The 23875-nt window shown below is 35.9% G+C and overlaps 1 protein-coding gene across 1 annotated transcript in view; it reads right to left on the bottom strand.

The window, feature by feature from the left end:
- The window catches only part of LOC104547797 (TBC1 domain family member 5-like), a 65309-nt gene extending 45956 nt beyond the window's left edge, over nucleotides 1-19353 (bottom strand). Inside the window, exons 1-8 of the mRNA XM_010193624.1 lie at nucleotides 19216-19353; nucleotides 17322-17411; nucleotides 17152-17223; nucleotides 14675-14742; nucleotides 8670-8772; nucleotides 2475-2563; nucleotides 932-982; nucleotides 774-843 (exon numbers count right to left, since the gene is read on the bottom strand). Coding sequence (XP_010191926.1) covers nucleotides 774-843; nucleotides 932-982; nucleotides 2475-2563; nucleotides 8670-8772; nucleotides 14675-14742; nucleotides 17152-17223; nucleotides 17322-17411; nucleotides 19216-19353 — 681 coding nt within the window. The remainder of the gene's footprint in view (nucleotides 1-773; nucleotides 844-931; nucleotides 983-2474; nucleotides 2564-8669; nucleotides 8773-14674; nucleotides 14743-17151; nucleotides 17224-17321; nucleotides 17412-19215) is intronic.
- Nucleotides 19354-23875: the final 4522 nt, after the last annotated feature.

Here is a 23875-nt window from a genome sequence, read left to right as displayed (position 1 = left end):
GATGGGAAAAAAGTGTTCAAAGGAAATCTTGAGCAATTGACTGAGGGAACTGTCTCTCATGAAAAGTGGTTACACGCAAGGGCTGGATGGTCGCTAGAAGGTCCCTGCAAAGAAGAGTTCTGTTGACCTAAACTCAGAACACAGGAAAAGCTTTTCTATGAAAAGAACCAACATACTACATACAGTGGTGTCTGGTACAGAGATTTGAGGACACAGACATTCCCTCTGTTTCAAATACCCTGAGGTGAGGAAGAAAAAAAGGTAAGGAAATGGAGTGATGAATTCAGGGAAAGATGCACCCTGACCTTTCATGGACAGTCTATAATTAAAGTTCCAGTTTCATAGCAAATTGTTTACATTGTAAACAGTTTAAAACATTTGAGCCTCAATACGTTAAACACTGCCCACATGCATTTATTTAACATGACATTTGCACAGCTTTTGGGTACATAGATGTACACCATGTACCTATGTCAGGCACTGCTTTGAATGCTACACAAGAAGATCACTCATACATAGGACAATCTGTATTTGTACGTTTAGCTTTTGATTACCAAGTGATCTTTCAACAGATAGGAACTCTCAACTGGAAGACTTTCCACAAATGCTTATGACCAAATTCTGGAGAACCTCTGTAGAATGTAAACTTAGTTGAGCCTGCTTTAAGCAAGTCGTTTAAGAGAAGATGTCTTACTGTCTTTAAATTACTTCAATCATATTAAAAATCACATTTGCTTAAAAATACAATACATACATTTTAGAGGAATACTTACCTTCTGACTGTCATGTTCGAAAGTTGAAAACCAATGTTCTGCAGTTTTCATAAGACGTGTGAACATTGCACTAAAGGGGGAAAATCCAGAAACTTGGTGTTAAATAATGTATTACAAATAAGAACAAATTAAATGTAGAGGAAGTTGTTAAAACTTACTAGGCATCATGTTCCAGATATTCAGGATTCAAAAGAACTTTCATTTCCTCACTGAAAAAGGCAACAGTGAACAATCCAAATGTGAATGTTTATTTTTGGTCAGCGCTCTGCATGTACTATTATGTATTTATAAGCCAACTTTCATATAAAGTGCAAATGAGAAAACTAGCCTTTTTAATTAAAAAGAGCAACTCCATTGAACAAATGAAGTCTTTCCTTTTTATAAAGATCAAAACCAAATTAGCTGCCTTGTCTGCACTACAATGAAGTAACCATCTAATTATTCCAAATAACAAATTACTGAATGTCACAATGTATTATTTGAATATGCTTGATCTAGAATAATTGATTGCTGCACAATCTATCACTGTTTGTCCCAAACAAAAAAAAATGGTTACTGGTCAAATATGCAGTATCAAAACATTAATTTATTTTGTTTTAATAGCTCATATTTTTATTGTACTTTAACAGCAATTAATCAGTGACAGCACCTCTTTTCCATCTACTTTACTGCTTAGCTCTACTTTTTCGGTGGGGATGGAACAGAATGCTGTGCATAACACATGGTTATTTTAAGTTACTTAGCACTGAAGACCATCTTCTAGGTAATTTCAGGATATCTAAAGACAGACACTGAATAAAAACACACACTTGTAAATAATCTCCATCCTTATGACAATACTGTCTTTGGACAATCACACTGAGAGGTGCTAAAAGAGGTTAAATTATACAGTACATGTAATTAAATTGGCTTTTATTCACTGCTGGACTCCAAAAGGGAATGCTAAAAGACAAGTGAAAATAAATGACCTAAATATCACAAGTGATACAAAAAGGCAATTAGTTGTTTTTTGTTTGGTTGGTTTTTTTTTAAACCAAGCTTTACATGTAGGGCAAAAAGAAAAAAGCATCTGCATTTGGTTGACAATCATGTGTGATGTAGTATTTTATACATACTTGTATGATTACATGCACACACACACAGTTTGAGTCAAATGGAGAGTCAAAACCTAAACTGAATGTTACTACCAAGTCAAAGGATAGTCAGTGCAGCTACAACATTGCAGGTGATGAAAGAAATATCAGTCACAACAATTTGTCTGCACTGATTTTTTCTCTTTTAAGATATGAAGAAAGAGAGTTGGTAACATGTCTGCTCTATGACTGCAGTTCTCTGTCTCCTCTCTGCAATGACAAAAATGAAACCATCGCTGGGAATAAGAATGAGGTAAAACCATAGGTATCTAAGCTTTTTTATTATGGTTTTCCTTTAGGTCTCTTGCCTTCCCTTTTTTCGGTAGCTAATAGCTGTGTAGGGGTCAATGTCTACAATTTTAATTCCCCTTTCAGAAGCTGTGGTAGGGAAGATGAAATAAGGACATTCTCATAACAGCATGAGGATGCCATGATTTCTGATATCAATTTGTCAGTTATAAACAAAGAATTAAGGAGCACATACTTATAAATTCTAGCCCAGCTAACTTCATTTTTTTTTTTAAGAAAGAGGGTTTTTAAAACTATACAAATAAAACACAACGCTTGCCTGGGTTGTGCAGCTTCACTGGCATGCGAAAAAGCTTGGTGGTCACAATGCAGGATAAAGACAATGGGAGCTAGAAGTTCATGCATTCCCTAAACATAAAAGGAGGCAAAAGTAGAGTGAGATTTTCCAGTCACATAATAGTTCATAATACACAGCATCAGGCAGCCTGCAAGAATAAGTGCAGACTAACTAAAAGCAGAAACATTTACATTCTTAACAGAACAGTTTCATAATCAATGGCTTTTATCTTAAATTCTGATTAAATCCAAGTGTTTATTCTTCTGTAATATACGGAAGCAAGTTATTCTCCCTTTTTCTAACACAACAGACAACAAATTGGCAACGGCAGTCAACCCTGCACCTGGCAGTTTACTCCAAGATGTATGTTCATAAATATGAATTTTATTTATGATAATTACAATCATGATCTACAGTACAAAGATCTGCAATAGGGACAAATTACAAAATTTAAAATTATTTTTTATTTGATAATGTTCCGAAAGCAGCTTAGCAGTAGACTTTAGAGGAGACAAGGGCCGCTATTTGGAAAATTGCAAAATGAAACTTACATTCCTATGGACATGAGAAATAAAATGGGGTTTTGGCCTTTTTTTCTTATAAGTCATTATGCAATACTAAAAATAAACTTGTTATAGCACAATGCATAGGAGACCTGGTACTGTTCCATTACAAAATATTACTTATATGTGCAATCTATAATAAGATACAGAAAAAATACAGAAACATGCAGGATCAGAAGAGAAAAAATTGGTGGGCAGTTGAGGACTTGGGCCAGCATTAGGGGAACCAGAGCAGCCATTGATGCTTAGAGCTCACCAGGCCCAGGGACAAAACAGGAGTCTTGATTTGCCTCAATTCACCTGGGGCTTGTCAATTTGTTATCAGAAGCAACCACTTCAGGAAACAAGAAATCCAGTTGGCAAGCAGCAACGCACTGGCAAGTAAAACTACAGCCTGTGGAATGAACTCTCATCTTCCGCAGATATGCAGCTCCTTCCCTCAGATTAGACCAGGGAAAAGGAGGATTTGGGGTATCATAACTGGAGACTTTGGTTATGTCAGGGGAGTTGGGCTCCCAGTGGTGGACTAAGATGGCAAGCAGAAACTATGCAAGCTACATGTTGGGGTGGGGACCAGCCATACAAAAGATGTGAGGAGAGCTCTTCAGCGATGGAACAGATGTGGGATGAAGGGTTGAGACCTCTCTGGCTGCCTCTGGACACAGGGATCACTTCAAAGGGAGCGAACTCTTGACCTCAACCCAAAACCACCAACTACAACTGGGGCTTGGTGCCAGGTGCCCAGGCTACCCCTGCTGGGTCTCACTCTGGGTAGTGTCCTTGCTCTGGCTGCAGATGGAAGAGGTTTTTTTGTGCAATTACTTCACCAGGTGAAGCTTCAGTCCCAACTCCAGGAGCATGTTCTGGGCAGACTGGGGTGCCAGGACGACCAATTTGTCTATCCCATTGGCAGAAAGAGCCAACCGGGGCTGGCCCATCAAGCTCAAGGGCGTGTCAGGCTGCTGCCACGAGTCAGATGATGGGTCCCTAGGCAGGAGCTGCTCTACATTTGGGCTTGCAGTTCCAAGCTAGGAAGCCTCTCCACTGCCCTTTCAGTGATGGACAGACATGAGCAATGAAAGACTTACATGCCTGTGCTGCTACCCTGCTGCTTTGGTGTATATCAGCTGATATTCCATGTAGCATTTGAGGAGTATTCAGTATCAGTGAGTCAGCTTATCAGCTTCGTATGTATCAAACAGATCCATTAACTACTAAAACCCTTTAACTTCTATTGGAAATTATGGGGATTTTCCTTAAGTGGTCCAAAGTAAGCTGAGAGGCAGATGTGGAAGCCCTCTCTAGATCATTATCTATTCTGAGTGTCCTCAGATGCATGTTAGTGAATCTTATCTGCTTGTAAGAGGAAATTCCGATACCTAGCAGTGTTGAAGAAAAACACAGAGTTATGGAAATTTCTCTGTGTGCCATCAACTGACATTTTAGGAAATTTATTTTTAATTTTTTCAGGACTGAGATGACTGTTAGAGCCTCAACTGTAAGGTTGCAGCAATAGCAGTCAATTGATTGGGCAAAGATAAAGACAGAAATTACTGAACTTTGGAGTTCTTTTTTCTCTTCCTATTTCTGAACCTTTAGGGACTACTTCGAAAGATGAAGGCTAAAAAGAAACTCAGTTAGGGAAAAAAAAAGATTCAACCCACTGTGGTCACTTGACTTCAGGAACTGACATAAAATTCCCAAACACAGCAATACGGGTTAGATTACAAATTGATGACTTTAGATTTCTGAAAGTCTTACAGACATACCAAGAGGGAAAGTAATAGGAGAGACAGGGAGATAGGTCCAGCATCACACAATAAATATAAGTGGCAAAAATATTTAAATAAACTGTAGAGAACCTGGGTTCATACATATTCACAGTCCTCAGTTAATTAACAGCTGCATGTCTAATCTTTTATTCACCCTGATATACTAACAAGAAATAAGAGAAATGGAAATGCCAAAATCTTGACTATCTAATAAAACTACCACCTAAGCTGTAAACATATAAGCTGAAGAAAAAGAAAGAGGACATAAAATAAGAATTAGTTATAAAAGATAAAAGCACATCATGCATTCTTCCAACATAATAATATATCAAATTTATAATAAAGTAGAATCATAATGTGGCTGCCCACATACAACAAAAACATAACAAACAGATGATGAAATATCAGGATTTCAAAAAGATACCTCTGATCTTTCAGTTACAAGAGTACTTCAAATGTTTAGAGGTTTTTAGCTTGGCAAGAAAAGCCACCAATGTAATATGCATACACATATTTTTTCAATGCTGCAGTTTACTAAAACCCTTTAGTGTTAATAAATAAGTTGACAGAGCTCAGATAATTTTATGACACTTCCCAGCTACAACAAAATATTGATTTCATAATATAGTCTATGGTTTAGAAAGAAAACCAGAAATACAGCATTTCCACAATGAAAAGTGAATCAATGCATTTTAAAACTATATTGACTTCTCTAAGGGCAATCAAACCATGAGTGAACAATAGTTAGCCTAGTGATTTAGCTTAATTGCCTCTACTTCTTTTCAGTGTAACTAGGACCAGAATTTTGGCGTGATTCTTACAGAAGAATGCTAAAAGTAATTTTTACATATTCTTAAACACAAAGTACTATTCTCTTTAGATTTTATATTTACAACTGCTATTTAAAAATTCAACGATCCCAGTGAGGATTCCATCTTTAAAATCTGTAGTACAGCTTCACAACATTCTACTCCATTTGACTAGGGACAGGAATATCTTTTTCCTCATCAAAAAAAATGTTACTTCACATTGGTCAAAAATCCACAAACCCTACTACAAAGACAACTTTCATGCATATATGCATATTAAATAAACATTATTGATTGCTTGTTGTAAGATTACATGCTGATGCTATGTCATAGTTTCAGTAAAAAGTTGGAAACTTCAGATACACTTTATTTACATTTATAAGGATGCAAGTTGTAAAGTTGTAAAACATTTTCCAAATATTTTGAAAGATAATATTTTGAAAGAGAAACATAATTGACAGACAGAAATTTAAGTTTTCGTTTATTGGCCAAGTGTTGTAATTCTTACAGCAAAAGTAGCTCTTGTATGTGGTCATACAAATGAGACAGAGGAATTCTCATAGAGAACAATAGGACCATGATGGACACTGAGTATGAAGATAAACTTCTTATTGTATTCAGGTCACTGTGGAGAGAGCAGCTTGGATGTGATCTGTTATTGATGAATTAATGGTAACCTTCATTAATTTCAAGAAAATACACTAGGCTTTGATGGAGTGGAAATTATTATGGGAAGTGGGGATTGAGTCAATGGTAGAAACAGAACCAACAAAAATAGTAGGTTAGGAAGAACTGACTGCAACATAGGTATTTGCTAAAAGAGGGAAGAAATCGTATCCTGTCACCACCACAAACTCTACTTCATATTAGCTAGTTCAGAAAAGGATACTGATGGACATGAAATAAGTGTTATCTAAGAAGAGAGGGATACGGGGATAACAAAGCAGGATTGTTACTAATAAGCTAACAGGAACATTAATTAAAAAAAATAAAAAATCAAACTCACCCTTTTGAAATGAGGTAAGAAAAAAGAAAAGCTCCTAATAGAAGTGACATATGTCCACAGTCATTTGCTATTTTGTGGACTTGGCACAGCACCCCAAGACTTGGGTGATACACTGAACACACTTCAGAGAGATAAAATCAACAGGTTTCCATGATCCAAATTTATTTCATTTTCTGCACTTCACTTCTCTCCTTAGTCCTGTGGCAACCTCTTCCTGGAATTACTGCACTACTGATGCAACACCAGTTGAAAACTGAGGTAAAGTTTTCTTTGTCAACAGCCTGTAGGCTCGGCAAAATTGAACCTGTTCTTTTATCTGCCTATGTTCATTTAGCCCACCAAGCAGTCTTTATTAAAGCTGAGGCATCAGGCAGTCAAAGTTCATTAATACCATTTATATAATCTCTGCAGTTTCAATTAACTCAGCAAGACATTCTACTACATGATAACAGTCTCATTAATTCAATAAAATCCCATAACTATTAACAATATGGTCTATGTTAAACGGGGTGTCACCTAGTAGAAAATAATAGCTTTAACAGCTTGTGATGAAACTCAGGGCTTTTTTTTTTAAATTTGATCTGGCTAAATATTCCATCCTTATGTAGAAAGGTACTATTTCTTGGTAAGGAATCAAGAGGATTTTAAATATGAGCAGAGGGTAATTAAGCCCTTTAAAGTCATATCAAAGAGTAAAATAATACTTCTTGTTCAATAAATGATAGACTAAATTAGCTGGAATGTGCTCTTCCATTTTTCCATCGTCAGTACTCTGGCCTGTATTCACTAGAAAGGAGAGGGTGAATACTGCTGTTTTCTTAGCAGAGCCCTTCAAAATATAGCTCACAAATCTTGTTTTCTCTTGTTCTCATGCAAGACTGTTCCTTGCTCACAGTCTGTCGAACATGAGAAATAACCAGCTGATAGAGATTTCATATGTTTGGTAACTATATATTTGATTTTTGACATAATTTGTAAGACAGTTCTTCAGAAGTAAATGTTCCTTCAATGCATGCATCTTTTTTCACATGAAATGCCACTGATTTCCTGGCTTGAGGACAGGGTGGTCACAGACCATGCCTGAAAGCATACAGTCTTATAAAAGTCTTCACATTTACCATACCTCTGTAGTTTTGTCACGAAAATTTTTCTGTCTACCTAAAGTTCACTGCTCTACAGTTTATCATTTGTTTGTGCAAACAGAGTATCCCTGTTTTGTCAGTCCCTACTCACCCTACAGTTAATAGCCTGAAGAAACAAATACAAATATACTTGTGATGATAACTCTGCATATTGGCCTTGCTATATTAATTTAGTATCAAGCTTATACTCACTTCAAAACCTTCAGAACAAATGTTAAATTAATTTAGCCTGCATCCCATATGGATGCATAGTCAGTGTAGCTTTAAGGCCTTTTTTACCATTTTATCAAAAATGGTTTGAGTAGACTCTCCTTCAGGTAGCCCTGTAAAAGTGGTATTTGTAGCACCCTTATCCTTCAGTCAAGAGGTACTTGTCAGCTGCATTGTCTTGGGATGCTACAGGGTTAGAGAAAGGATCTATTCACTAACGTACTGCATGGCTTTAGCACTTTGAGGAAGAATGTAAAATATTATATAAAACTTAAATTAATAATTTTGTCCAAATTTCAGAAGTCACTACTTATGGGGTTTTTTTTGTTTATTCACTACCATTTTAATCCTACTGCATACTGTCTTTCTTTACCTAAGCACAGAAAGCCTTTCTTTGTCTTTCTGAATGAACACTGAAGAAAAAGATGTTGTTTATAAAGAAATTTGAAGTTAGACAACTTAGCAACCTTAAAGAAAACAATTTGAGGGACTGTCTTATGAGGAAAAAGCATATGTTACTCAATGAGCTTCCTTTTCTTACTATCCAGCTGACAAGCAGCCCTTTGATTACTTTAGCACTATGATACAACTTCAGATACAACAGAATGACATTATTGTCAAACCATATAGAAAATGTTGAGTCAATGAATGCCACCTGTACAGTATTTTCATTACCTGTTTATAAAGCAACTGTTCATTTTCTCTGGCGTAGCAGAACAGAACATCTGTAAGAATTTTCCTCACATTCTCTTGCTGGAAATACTGCATTTCAGGAAAGCTGAAAATGAAGAAATACAGCGAAAGTAAACAATATAGCTCACAGAATCTCAGTCGCTGGTCTTCTATAAATGGTTTTAGGTAGGAGAGCACCTCCCTTGTCTGCTTTCCCACTTCTCTGTGAACTGTGGGTGCTGCTAGAGATAGAACACTTCTAAAGACTTCTTGTATTTTTTTTGCAACCAGAATTCTGAACCATTTTCTTTAATATACATCAGTCTGTTATACAGATATGATGGTATCACCAGTTTTATTTAAATAAGTAATCCCTTTTAATATTATGAAAACCAGAGATCTGCAAGAATGAAATACAATGGCATATTGTTTTAATCGTGAACTTACAAACACAGCCAGTCCACTGAAAATAAATTACTTGAATAATCTAATAAAAATAAAATGATGTACCATACGAGTACATTGTCTGCCTAAAGAATCAGGTTCCTCCATGTCATGAAAACAAGTTGAGCTGAAGCAGAATGAAAGGAGAAGCAATGACTGAAGCAACGATCTACCCTCTCCTACCTTCACGCAGACTCTTACTGCCAAACCTAAGCAGCCCAGAAGACTGTTCTGGTCCCAGGTAGCACAGCATCCCAATAGCAACTTAACTCCAAGACTGTTCTCCACCAATTGCCTGTCCTTCACCAGTGAATCTGAAACTTGCTTGGAAGACTTAGAAAAGGAGTGTGATCAAAAACACCAAACAAACACCACTTCCTCCTACAAAAACCAAGCCAGTTAAACTAAGCCTGTTTCAAACAATTGACTGTTGATTAACTTGATTCAGATATTGGAAAAATAAGCACTGAAGATCAAATCTCCACAGATAAGAAACATACTTATATCACATGCTCCCCTTTTTTTAAGTCTGTGTTAGGCTGGCAACTGTACCCGCATCATCAGTCTGCCCTGCAGACTCATGAATAGTGCTTAGCTCTGCTTTTCATTTTTCGCAAGATAAAAGTTGGGCAAAGGAAGAGTACAAGAGCTACAATATGTTAAAGAAGTTTGTAAAATTTCCAGTTCTAAACTGGAATAAAATGGAAGAAATAAAAGTGTGTCAGAAGAAGTAAAAACACAAGGGTTCAATATTTCATGAGTGTTTGAAAAATGATGAGCATTTTAATGAAAAAAGACTATTCAAATATCTCAAAACTGACCAGAAAACCAATCTCCTAATTTTCTTGAGCTCTAAGAAAGCTCCAGTATATCTTACTAAAATCTTTTTTGATGTAATATAAGGATAGGAAAAGGTGAAGTTGGACAAGAAAAACAGAGGAATACTTGACAAGAACGGTAGGCCTCAGGCTAGATTGCTGTAATAAAGGCTACAGTATTGTCAGTTTTAAAATGAAATCACATGGATTGCAGGTAAGTTTTTTTCAAGTAAATTTTGTTTTTTTTCTGCTTCCCAAATCTGAGCTACAATACTAAACTTTAGACTAGTTCTATTAAGGCTGTTGTAAAGCCTGTCATGGAGAAACAGTATAGGGAATCATAATAAATTACTTCAGATAAAAGTATTCATGTTAATAAATACTGTGGTCATCTCACAGAGGTGATGACAGGTAAGCACAGAAACATAATTAATTAAGACTAGAAAGGTGCTTTAAAATCCTTGGATGAAGGACCTGAATCAAGAGTCAAGGCCGAGAATACACTGTGGTTAAGCGCAGCAATGCTGAAGTCCTGAGAAAGGCCTAGGGATGGGGGGGATGTAACATTTTCCTGGCACCTGATGGGGTGATGATAGACCAACATTTGGAAACTTGTATGAACTTGTACTAATCACATTACTGTAAAGGAAGGACACAGCTGAGACCAAAAGTGCATTACAGCAGATGGCAATCGACATAATTTAGGGGTTTGAAGAGATTATTTCTGAAGGACTGTTATTCAGGCCTGCCCTTTGAAATTTAGGAAGAGAAGACTAACAAAGAAAACTCAAAAATACACAGAGATATCTGTGAGGATCTAGTAATACCAGAGATTGTGACAGAAAGGATAATCATGAACTCAGGAATAAGCTGGCTGAAGTATTAATTACAGTAAATGTAAATACAAGAGATCATGAGGGAACTATCAGTTCAGGATGGATTTTCATGGAGAATGTCATTTTATGATTAAAACACTGTTTTAGAAATAAAGTATCCTCAAATCAGGCAAGGTAAGAATACTTTTCATAAACACTAGAATATTACATTTAATTACATTTCTCAGAAAGACTACATAAGGACATGGGAATTTTGCTAGACTGTTTTACCACAGCTGCCTCAATTAAACAACAGTGCATCAAGTCCCTGCTTTCTGAATGTGCAGACCTGCACAAATTAGTTATTGTATTTTAAAACATACCTTTAGCCCACTTAGGGGCCCCTACACCAGTGGCAGCCAAACTTTGACACAGAAGAAACCTAGGCTGGCAACCAAATAGAAGGGTGCACAAATACTTTATGAAACAAATCTGGTGGCAGACAGAAATGAGCCTCTTAACCACAGCCATGGAGTGACCATCTTTTCTTTTATGAACAGATTCTATCCCCTGCCATTCCCCAACACTAGACCCAGAGAGAATGAAGAAAGCTACTAAAGCAGAAAAAACGGAATATAGTCTTGCAACTGCAAAAGATAGGTGAAGAATAATAATAACGATCCCTCTGTTGCTCACTTTTTTTCTTGAAATATACCATATTGGTGTATGAAGGTAGCTCTCCCTTCCAGCAGTCCCTCGTCTTACATGGAAACTATGTTTTGTCTCCTGTGTTCATACTCAATGGACTGCTGTTTCTTCCCATCTCTACTATCTGCTTAGGAGGGATGTTCTGCATAATGGCTTCTCCACTACCTTTTTTATGGGTTTTTTTTTGGTATCTGAGAGATGAAGAGTTTGAAACAGCAGCACCCACCACTACTCATCTTCATACTGCTTCCACTGTCCTAAACTGTGGCTGTTATTCTTGAAGCAGAAACTATATATAAAAATACTATGACAAAGAAAAAGTAATCCACTTGATTAGTCTACTGGGAATGGCCTCTAAGCATTTTATTTTCTTAAAATACTGGGGAGAGAAAGAAGGTAATAAAATCTGGCCATTTACAATCCTAGTTGTACAAGGTGATGCCAGCAAATAAGACTGGTATTTTGATTTGACTGGTATCTAGATGCTCTTGCATCTGCCAATCTGTTGATTTCCATGTCTGCAGAATATTTTCACAAAATCTTCTTTATCACTTAATCATCACCAAATAAATCCACATTGTTCCTTGGTACCTCTTTTGAATGAGAGTAACTAATCACTCCATTCTTAAGTCTGTTGTGAGTTACTGTGGTGCTAGTTCACACACACCTTCCTTTCTCCATAGAATAATAAAATGCAGTATTATAGTTATAACTCAGTTGGTACTGCTATCTACATTTAAAGTAAAGCTTTTACTTGCATTACAGTAAACCTCCCTTACCCTCCTTCCTTATCCTCATTTTTAGAAGCTTCTCACTTGAGACAGAGAGAGATAGTGTTTGGTTCCAGCTCAGAAGTACACGTTTCTAGAGTGCTGAAGTGAAATCCATTCTGAACCTCTCAACTAGCATAAATAATAAGTCAGGTGATTAATCAGAAATGTTGATCACTAATGAGTTAGGACCAACTTAACAAAATCCTTCCCTACTTCCCTTGTAAATATTGGAAGTTTTTATTATGCAACAGGCAAAAATTATATTTAGACATTATGGGTTAGATTACTCTCACCTGACATTAAGCAACTACAGTTTAGTTAAGTACAGGGAAGCCAAAAGCCTTTTATAATTACAGAAGAAAAACATTACTTCTCAACAGTGTGATTCATCAGACACATACAAGACATTTACTTTAGGATGAGATGGTTTGTGTCCTAGAATTCTTCAGGTACACAGACTCTAAAGGATGATTAGCCCAGATGTGAGCATCTGTGTTTTACAAATCTAATTAATAGGTGAGATAAGGATTCACAAAGTCCACATGAACACACACACACACAGAGACACAGAGACACACAGACACACACACACTTTATCATGGTTCCCTTTGGGTAACAGAATTCTAAAATTTAAAACAATTTAAACCAGAAACTAATTCTAAAAGCATTATTCTACCCACTTTCCCCATACATTATTACTAAACTTCAGAGAATTCTAATAAAAACATTACAGGGTAATTTTTTTACTGCTTTGATAGATTGAATTCTGTGTGCAGTTAGCATCAACCTCTACAATATTATTTACTTGGTGATGTTGGAAGATGGAGTACTAAACACAGAATACTAAAATATTTGTTAAATAAGGAACAGAAGCTAGAAGGTAATGAGTATGGTGACTAAATAAAATACTCCATTATTTTAACCTTTAATAAAAAACATTTTAAATTACTGACAAATCTTAAAATTGCAACTCCAGGAATTTATTTAAAGAATGGAAATGAAAATTACAACTTTAAAAAGAGGGTACTTCCAAAGCAAAGGAACATAAAACTTATTGCTTCTTACACTAATGATAGTTTACAAGCAGATGAATATGTATACATAAACTGCACACTATGTTTTATGATTAGGCAAGCAACAGGTGTATATGCAAATGCATATAGCTTATAAAATAAATTCATGTTACTGATAATTTTGCTTCCTCATTGTTTGACTTATTTTGATATTGACGACATAATGTATGCTGCTATTGTTTCAAGCAGACATTATTTTGTAAAAATACATAAATGGAAATTTCTTTAGTCACTATTACTGATATTAGTGAGTATTACTCATTCTACCATTTGCCAGAGTGCCTGGACTTTGTGTGTATATATATATAAATTTTTAAAATAACGGTCTTGCAGCCAACATAACTTCCATACAATTTTCATTCTCCAATTATAGTTTAGATATGTATATATTTTAATCTTAGAACATCCTGAACCATTTCCTTTAACAAACAAAAATACCATCTGTGAGAATGCACATGAAAGCATACTCAGATTTTAATTATACATCTCATGGCAAAATGCATTCAAGAATGGGTCTGGGGACGGACTTATAAAATATTCCAAAACCAGAGAGCAATGATTTCTTCTGCATGACTTTGTTTCTGTAAATTAAAATGTGTGAGCTTGGGATTTGTAAAATCTATAGCTATCATAACTTTTTTCAAGTTATAAGGAAAAATATTTGCAATACAGTAAAATTTCACATGGTAGCAAACCACTAATTGAATTTAATTAGATTTACACATCACTCAATTCTTCCACTCTGAAAATAAATGTTTTCAGGAACTGAATGTTCTAACTCAAATAAGTTCCTACAGGAATGACCTAAGGGCCAAGAAGATGAAAACATAATCACAGTAATATTAGGACAAATTTTAAAAGGCATGTGTGACAAATAACACTAGAAAAGTGATAAATAAAAATAGAAATGCTTAACTTCTCTAGATGAGTGACATATCCCTTACTAATTACAAATCGCCTTTTTATTATTGATTGAATAAATGTTAAGAATTAAAGAAAGTCATCTGTTCAATCTGTTATGATGATCATAATTTAGTTAGAAGACCTTTCAGTTTCTCTTACCTTCTACTTGCTTCATATGGAAAAAACTCTACTTTGAATTTCATGCAGTAATACATTTCCTAATATCTTAATTTAGAAGGGCTTTTCTTCAATGATACCAATAAATCTCCAGGGTTTAATGTTTAACTCTATTTTCTCATTTTTCACTTCAAGAAAGCTGTATTTTTATACATTTAATGTATGTTTCTACACATTCATGCTCAATAATCCTGACATTTACACTAACCAAATTAAAGAAAACACAATATAATGTATAGCACGTAGAACACAGAATTTTAACATTATATATAGAGATTTCTTTAAAGATCTACATACGTTCTTGTCACATCTTGTTCAATCATTGCTCGAAGCTCTTTATCCTGGAAAAATTTATTCCAAAGACTCTGAAAGAAGAAAAAAATAATTGTATGAAACAGAGACTTCTACTATTACTTAAGGCTTATATACCACATCAACAAAGTACTGTACAAATATTAACTAATTAATCCTCAGCATTCCTGGTCGATACATATATCAGTATTTTATGGCTGAAAAAGAAAGTTAGTGACCAGCCCAACATATCAGAGAAAGTCAGTTTAGATCAGAGATGAAAACATTGAAGTTCCTGGATCCTAGGTTCACTCCATTAGTTTACCGGACGGCTGCAGGTCTGTGAGTTACTTGTAATGGGTCTATATATAATATTTAGAAAGGTAGAGTAAATTCAAGCCTACTAGAACCAGCAGTTGAAAAACTCAGTAGTTCACTCATCGAAAAAGGTCTATCTCACTGTACTCGACTACATTTCTCTTGTCAATGTATGGACTGTAATTGGAAGCTGCTAAGATACAGGAAAAGTGTTGTAAAGCCTATTCTTTATTGTAAAGAAATAGGAGCTTGGCCATATTGATCAAAATACAGAAGGAACAAAATCTATAGCAGTCTTTTAATGCAGGTTAGTTTTCAGATAGCAGCAGCAGCCCCAGCGAATGAAATACTGCACAGAGAGTGGCTATGGTACTTCCATGATTTCTTGCTGCCCTGTAAACAATTCATTGCTATGGTGGCTTATGCTCCACAGAAAGAAAAGAGAAAGTAAATTAATGTTATCTAGCAGAATGAAGGTAAAGTAACAAAAGAAAAACGTTAATTAGTTTCTATATTTGTGTTACAGATTATGAGCAAAACCCCCAAACTTTAGAAGTATTTATATCCTTGACAATGTCCTATGTAAAACTAGTATCTTTTTAAATTGCAGCTCTTTGCATGCAGTTGATCACATTCTGAAACTCCCCTGCACCTGCTCCCACTCCACATATCAGAGCAAAGGATGAAGGAAACAGAATCTGCATTGCAGAAAAGGAAGCAAAACCCAGGACACTGAAAAGGTGAAACACGAAGTCAGTGCAAAAGCTCAAAGGCACTTTGCACTTCATTCCTATGCCTGATTTGGCCCACGGCTTTGTTTTATGGATTAAACCCCTGGCACATACTCTGACATGTTAACCTTTGTCTTCTGTCTCCTAAAGACACCACAGGCAAAAAGAAGGTTGTGCCACAGTGTATAATCACAAACTACAGCAGAAACACTTTAAATCTTGTATATTTGACACAACTTTCTGTCCAAACAGATGCAAGAATGGTTTGATGGCACGCACAGTCATACTGGCTGCAGAAACACCAACGCGTCTATGAAAGATACTGCCATGTTTCAACAAGCAAATCTCTCTCTCCTTCTACATTAAATATGAATCAGAGTACCACACTGAACACAAACAAAATATGGACCTCTGTTTGTGATCAAAACAGAAGTACAAGTAGTTCCACCAAAGATACCTGTGACAATCTTTCTAGGTGTAAATCTCTTAAATGCAGCCAAACAAATTATTTTCATGGTATTACTTTGAAAATTTGATAAAGACTAATTGTAAAAGCCGATGATTAACAGAAAAACTTGGAGACATGTGCTATAAAATACTTAAGAGCTTTTCAGGTATAAGAATATGCAGTAGAAACATCGTGTAAGAAAAAGAAAAAGTCGCCTAAAATTAAGCTCCCAAATCTACATTTAAGCCCTCCTCAAAGTGTCGTGACTGAAAACTCAAAGCAACTAGGAGGTCCTATTAATTTCAATGAGAGCTGGGTGCTCTGCACTTATAGCAGCCAGGCCAAATACTTTTACTACATTTCAGTATTTCTTTAAAATCTGGATCTTTCATTATGCAGCTGGCTGCTTTCTGATTAGAAAAGAAACTTTTGTTTCTTTTAACTATAAAGAAAAAGAATTAAAAACCTTGGAAGAAATGCCTATCTTGCAGCCTGGTGCTTTACACATTAACTCAGCATGTATATATCTCAGACACAATTCTATTTTTGCTGGAGAAAAACATCCAAGGCTGAACAGTCTTCCAGAGGAGGGTTCTTCAGTATTTGCTGTTAACGGCACTCTGTTATACAGACTGTTTAAACACTCCTTCAACCAGTGCCATTTTACATATATAATGAAAACACACAGCATTAAAAAAGCATGTGCTGTGAAACTGGACTTACAGTCCAGCACTGATTTTTTGTTCACTACAGTCTTCCCTGCGATAAGCCCGTAAAAATCAGAATATTAACCTGGAAATGAGCACTTCTGTTTGTTCAGTAGAGCTTGTGAACCCATTTGCTAACACTAGTCAGGACGGAAATTTAGGGAAGGAGACTTTTGCACCTGCCATTTAGCCTTCTTCAGCAAGAACTCACTTGTGCCAGTATGATGATGATAAGAATTTTAGTAGCACTTGCACTGATTGAACCACTGGTCGACTTACCCCCTCGTCCTGAGACAGTGGGTTGTTGATTATCAGATCTTGCTGTCCTGCCTTACGAGGGTTTGTAATGTGCTGGGTAAAAACAGAAAAAAATCAAATTCTATTCTGTTATACTATAAGTATTAATACCTATGTCAAAGCATGAGAGAACCTATTTTGTACAAACTTACAATTTCTTTTATCTTATTGTAAGAAGTTCTCAAGTCTGAAGTGGTTTTAATCCATTGACTTCTGTCTTGGGGTAGAACCTCCAGAAATAACTATCAACAAAACAAAACAAATCCATTAAGGTTAATCAATTTCCTTTTCTTATAAATTCTATCAGACAGCATAAACAATCTTAGAAAGAAGAATCAAGTACTCTACACATAAGAAGAAAGCAAAGACCTATAATATGCTCCTGGCTTTAGTACTTTCCAGTCAATAAATAAGAAGCTAGAAACAACAGCAGTCATATGGTACAAAATAAAGCGTTAAAAACAATTGAAGTCACAAACTCAGGCTTTGTAAACTGTCACAACTTCAATAAAGTTGATTGAGACTTCCAAGGCAGAAACAAAATGCAAAGAGATGAAAATAAATCTACAAAACTTGAAGCTATTTACATACCACTGATGAGCTAATGCAACATGCTTAAAACCAAACATGAATGCAGAGCAAAAACTAACTACTCAGAGACCAACTCTACCTAAGAAATGTGGAAAGGGAAGATCTTAATCTATAGAAAGAAACATGTTCTAGAATTCTGCAAGACAGTTAAGAGTCAATTTTGAAAAAAGTCCTTGAGAATGCCTACTAGTCAGTTCTTTCACTTTCCTGTTAGAAAGAAACACCTATTGGAAAATACTATTTAATTGCATATAGAATAAGGAAAAAAACAGTGTTTTCTTGCTTTTTAAATGTTTTTATTTACACATTAAGTGTTAAGAAACAATAAATACTGACAAAAAACATTCCCAAATTACTAAAAATACTTAAGTATTTCAGAACTTAACAGAAACATAGACAATGTTTTAAAAACTGTCAGTTTAAAATGGGGCTCTAACCCATACCAGGACATGTTTATAAAACCAGCCTTATTTCTAAAATAAAACCACTCCTTCACTTAATTAGTGGACAGTGAGGGACTTGATACTTTTTTTAGGTCACGATTTTGAGTTAGGGCCTCCTAATTTAGAGGTTCAGGAAGAAGCAGACTGGTAAAACAATGCTTGTGCCATGCATTCATCTGGCCTCCTGAAAAAAGTATTTTCAGTAACTTTAAATTTGTTCAATGCTATATACATTTCAAATTTCAGTTTTTAAATTTCTTTCATTCACATATGAAGAGTATCTTCATTTTCTTTCTATAGGTCTTTGTGCCAAAGTGAAGCTTGAGAAACTCCAAGCGAGGTAATTTAAATTATTAGTGCTAACATACAGCAACTCTACTAGGGAAAATGTTCTCTACTGTCATAGTGCAGAAGATCCAATACCAATGCAACAGAATTCTTTTGGACTTTATATAGCATCTCAGTATTACTTTGCTTTCATTCTCTCTTCCTTCCTCTGCCACTTTAAAAAATACAGTAAGAGACTTCTAAAGACCTATTGTGGTGTAAGACTGGAAGACCTGGCTTCCCCCTCTATCCAGCCATTGCAAGAGGGATTGGTTTTCATTTTGTCATTTCACTGGGAAAAGCTGCTAGCAGGAGCATCAGATTGATTTCAAAGGAGCCCTAAATTCCACAAAACATAAGTTGTGAGATAAACTTCATTTCCAACACATGACTTCACTGCACAGAGACTAAGGAGAGATGGCTGCGTGGCACTCAATTCCAAACACACCACCCAGCACAAAGACATTATTTCCTAGGAATTTTTTGCTATCACCCGCAATTCAGCTGTAAGGCAACTCAATATGATTAGCAAATGTCCTATGAATTATAAAAATGAGTAGGAAAACATTGGGATGAAGTCTCTCGGAAAATTCATGATTCTTTGCATCAATAATCTTCCAGCACATCAGGTAATGTGTTGATATATTGCAACCACAAACTGTAAATAAATATTTTCTCTTCTTACCTTCCAGCAAACACTACGGAACCTGCTGCTTCTCAGCTGCCCATTAATCCCCTTCAGCCGTATAGTTGCCAAGTAATTGTTGTTTACAAATAGTTCTTCCCATTCTTTACTGCATGCAAAAGCAAAAGGAATGAACATTTAAACAAACAAAAATGAAAGCCTTAGCTGATTTAAGGACTATATGACACCACACAATTTTGGATAAGCAGAGGAAAGGAACTTTTTTTTAATGTATATATTTAGTTGTGTACCATTTCTAAACGCATGGCTGTCTTTTTGGACACATTTCTTCTTTGGATTTAATGAATATGTAGATCGCTATAATTATGCCAGCTACTGAAATTCATAATGTCTATGGAGGCTATTCCATTTCCTCTAAAATGTTGGTACTGCAGTTCAGTGAATAAACAAGAAAAATGAATATTAATATAAGCACATTCATTTTTCAGCTGTAGACAAAGAAGTACCTATTCCAAAAATATGCAACGGAAAAGTATACTGTTGACTGTATTAGCTCCTCACATGACATATTTGCTTAAATGAACCTTCTTTTCTTCTTCTTAATGTCAAGCTGGGCAGTTAAGCATAATAGAAGATGACTTTCTTTAACATTTAGTGCTATTTACTGTTGAAGTCACTCCTACTTCTTTCTACATGATCAGTTTTAAAATTTTAACAGGTGCTAGCAAATTTTAAAAAAACATCAAAAAATTAAAAAGCCTCACTGTATAAACTGTTAAAGGCAAGCATGAGTACCTTGCAGTACCTATGGCTGACTAGATAAACAACCTAAATATGCCTCCCAGGCATGCAGGCACCAGGGGCCTAACACCTGTGCCTCATTAATATACAAGTAAATCTGCTCTACTGGGAAACAATTGGAAATTAATTGTCCCAAACCATCTACTGAGTTTGAATAAAAGAATTAAATCTATATTTCCTGCACCTTCTACTGAAACAAATCTCAAGAACAGTGTAAGCCATTTGATGGTCTTAGTAGCCCAAGACTTGCTCACAGACTTTCTGCAACCACCCGAAAATCCAAAGGGTAATTTCGACATAAAGAGCTGGGTTATGTGCAAGGAAATGTGTTCCAGATTTATTTCCAATGCATGTCCTTAAGGTGAACATCTCCTTCTCTCACTGTCACATGGGAGACTATTACTTCTCCCTGGGAGACCAAATGAAACCAGAAAGAGGGAAACTACTGTTGTGACTCCAGGGTAAGATCTCACCAGATTTCCTTCGCTAAGGAGGGTCACAGAGTGGGTTATACTAAACATCAACAAACTCTGGTTTTGCAACCTGCCCTAAATATATGCAAGCTAGAGTTAAGGTAGTTTTCAATCTTTTAAGCTGAGTTGTGAGGGTACTTTTTTTAAACCTTGTTTTAGATAAAACGTGTTCAGTTTCAGAACAGAATTTCATGACACAGTTGCTGGCTATAGTTGGGGAATAAACTTGGCAAGCCAGGAAATTCTGGTCCTATTTCTCTGAGACAGGACTGAACTTACAATCCATGCTGAGACCAAAAGTGTTGTTTTTGTGCAACACCAAAAAAACATCACCTTTCAGCTAGGACTGTTTTCTAAAAATTGACTGTTCATTTCTGGGCCTTGATTATTAATTACTTTGAAAAGTGAAGGTGCTCCAGGTAAGAACAAAGACAACTAAAGCCATGTTAGCATGCAGGGGTTGGGGCTGCTTTCAGCTTCTGACAACTATCAATATTCCCAAGTGTAGCAGCAGCAACTCACTCCAATGGTGTGGGGCAGCTTCCTTTCTTCCTGCCTGCCACATCTCCCAGTTCCCAAGTCAGGAGAATTGATGATTATCTGGTCATTTCACTGTCTCCCTGTCTCCCATCCGTCATCACCTTCTGCAGGGAGCTGCCTACAATTGTTTAACACGGTTCTGTCTCCTTTAAATACAACGTATGGTATACAGCAGACACAGCTTGAGAAAAATCTGGCCCCTTCTTTCACAGTCATTTCTACTTCAGTAACTACAGTATATTATGCCTATTTAAATAACCCTCCTGTTTCTATCACATATAATATTCTTCGTTTGCCATTGTAAATTTTGTAGCATCATTGGCCGTTATAACTACTGCCAAGCTGCTCCCTATGGTAGCGATGCTTCAAGAGTGACACATTCCCCTGCGCACAGAACAGGTCAGGCTCTGAAGCTATTCACATTGTTCTGCAAGAGGATGACATTCCCACATTTTCCTTTGAAAATGCTGGCGTGTCAGCCGAGCTAGCAAAAGGTTTCAACGAGTGCAACTGTGAACAGAAAGAACAGAGAGGAAAGAAGCTCTTCAGGTTATATTTTTCACCAACTGCTGGGAATGATTGCTACACAGTAAGAAAGTAATTTCAACACTTCTTAAATGATATTAGTGCAGATACTATGCTCTTTTTTTTTTTTTCAAATTTGTAATGCAATTCCAAACATGTTTTGAACAAAATTACATTTAAAACAACCAAAAGAAATTTGGCAAGATCATATCTCCTCTGTATCCCCCCTTGGCTGCTGGGATCACCAAAAAGAAAAGTTACAAGCAAGTGGAAAAAAGAAGACTTGGAAGCTGGAATCTGCTTCAGTTTTAGTAGAGCTGAATGATATCCAAAATACCTTCTGAACAGTATTCACTAATTCATTGCTCAAATATTTTGAATGAAGGCTAATAAATTAAGCCTTACAATTCTAGAGACTATTTCAATAATGGTAACGCTGTGCAATATCAACAAGCTATCAATTCTAAGAAGATAATTTTTAAAATGATACAGCCCTACTCTGTAAACTAGTATCTCTGAGCCTTGTTAACCCAGGCTTGCAGAAAACTCATCGGTCAAAGTGAAATGAGCAATGAAGATTGGAACTCAAGACTACCACATCCCATTTGCTTCACTGAAGTGAAAGACTTCAAGAGCCAGTTGGAACCACTTAAACTATGAATAAGCACATGCAATTGTTTTTAATAAAACTAGAAAATTAAATGCATAATCATGTGTTAATACCACCTTTAGGTCGTACAATTAAAACAAAGGCAAATGCCAATGTCAATGTTTTCTGTTTATTTTGTAGATATTTTTCATTTCATATTCTTATTTAAATATCCTGTCTAATACGCTCTCGTAAATATTGTAAAGTCTTCATAATATATGACCTGCATGGGGAATAAGTAACTGGATGAAAGTTTCTTTCAGAAAGTTAATTTCTCATGCTGTATGTGTGCAGTAACCATCCAAAGTAAAATATTTATTGGCATGAGTTAGGGACAGTTGCATTACTTAGAAGTGGGAAAAGTGCTCAATATACTTCATATGAATGAAAAAGCAAGAAAATCAATGGAAGGGATGAAAGCTGCAGATTCATTCAACAAGGTTTGTCCTTAGTTCTCATCTGTTCCTTTCCATCTTTTGAAACATGCATTTAGATCATAAATACAAGAGTTTGAATCTGCCTGCAAAATAATTTTATACTGGGATCTGCTCTAATACACACACTTTCTTGCTTATAAGATTAGGGTTGATCTAGAAAACCATATATAAGCATATTTATTCTTCTCTTTTTTTCCAACAGGACATGTTTTGTGGATCTGATGCTTTAAGACAATTATGAACATTAGATACTTAAATCCCTGAGGTCTAGCATCTTAGTAAAAGATGCTCGAATGCCATAACTGCACAGCTAGAGAAGCAAGCAGCTTATATTACACCAGTAATGTAAAAAGATTCCTGGAAAATAATTCTGGAATTCAAATAGTAGTTCCCAGAGTGTTCCTGAGACAATGATAAGCTGTGGTTGTTCTGGGGAGAGGTAACAGAGACTTTCTTCCACTGATAGCCAGTAGTGGAACAAGAACAAGCCCCTAGCTCTGCTGCTAAATGTCCATCTGCAGCATAATGGCAAAGCCAATACATTGAGCATAGGTATGCAGAAGAATGCAACTGTAGCCCACCGAAGCTCATAACAACATAGATCTTCCATTCAGAAGAAGAGGAAATCCAATCAAGAGTGGTACAGCACAGACAGCTAGTTAACATCTGTATTTACCTTTTTACAGGATAAAGCTTCTGATGTATACAAATGCCGATCCTTCCAAAGTTTAAAGCCAGTGGAAGAAGCATTTTTGTACTATGATGTTCAGACAACATCAAACTCTGTGGAACACACTAAACCCCATAGAAATGTAAACATGTGAAAAGCCACATCAGACTACAATATATGTCACTGAAAAAGGGGAAAGATTCAGTTCGGGAGTGCAAGCGGGTAAGAATTACAAGTAAATATTACTGCCCGTAATTACTTCGCTTTCAGTTGAAACTGCAGGTAATAAAGAAACCAGTATCTACCAGGTCATTACATAGTGGGTATAGTTAGTCTCATGCATTTTTAAAGTAATAAAGTACTTTGTTTTAAAGTAACTTTTGCTAAATTTGAAAGCCCTTTTTTGTGTCCATGATGAAACAAGACCAATTTAATATTTACAAAAACACTTAGATAACAGAGAGTATTTCTCAGTTCATGGCACTGCAATACTATTACAATACTAATATTGCAATACTATTGAAAGGTGTGAACATTTGCATACATACTTAAGATTTCAATCTAAATCTCAAGCTTATTCACAGAATCACAGAACGTTAGGGAT

This window comes from Mesitornis unicolor, unplaced genomic scaffold (assembly GCF_000695765.1).
Source record: "Mesitornis unicolor isolate BGI_N332 unplaced genomic scaffold, ASM69576v1 scaffold37861, whole genome shotgun sequence".
Classification (NCBI taxonomy): domain Eukaryota; kingdom Metazoa; phylum Chordata; class Aves; order Mesitornithiformes; family Mesitornithidae; genus Mesitornis; species Mesitornis unicolor.
This window is presented reverse-complemented; position numbering and strand designations above follow the sequence as displayed.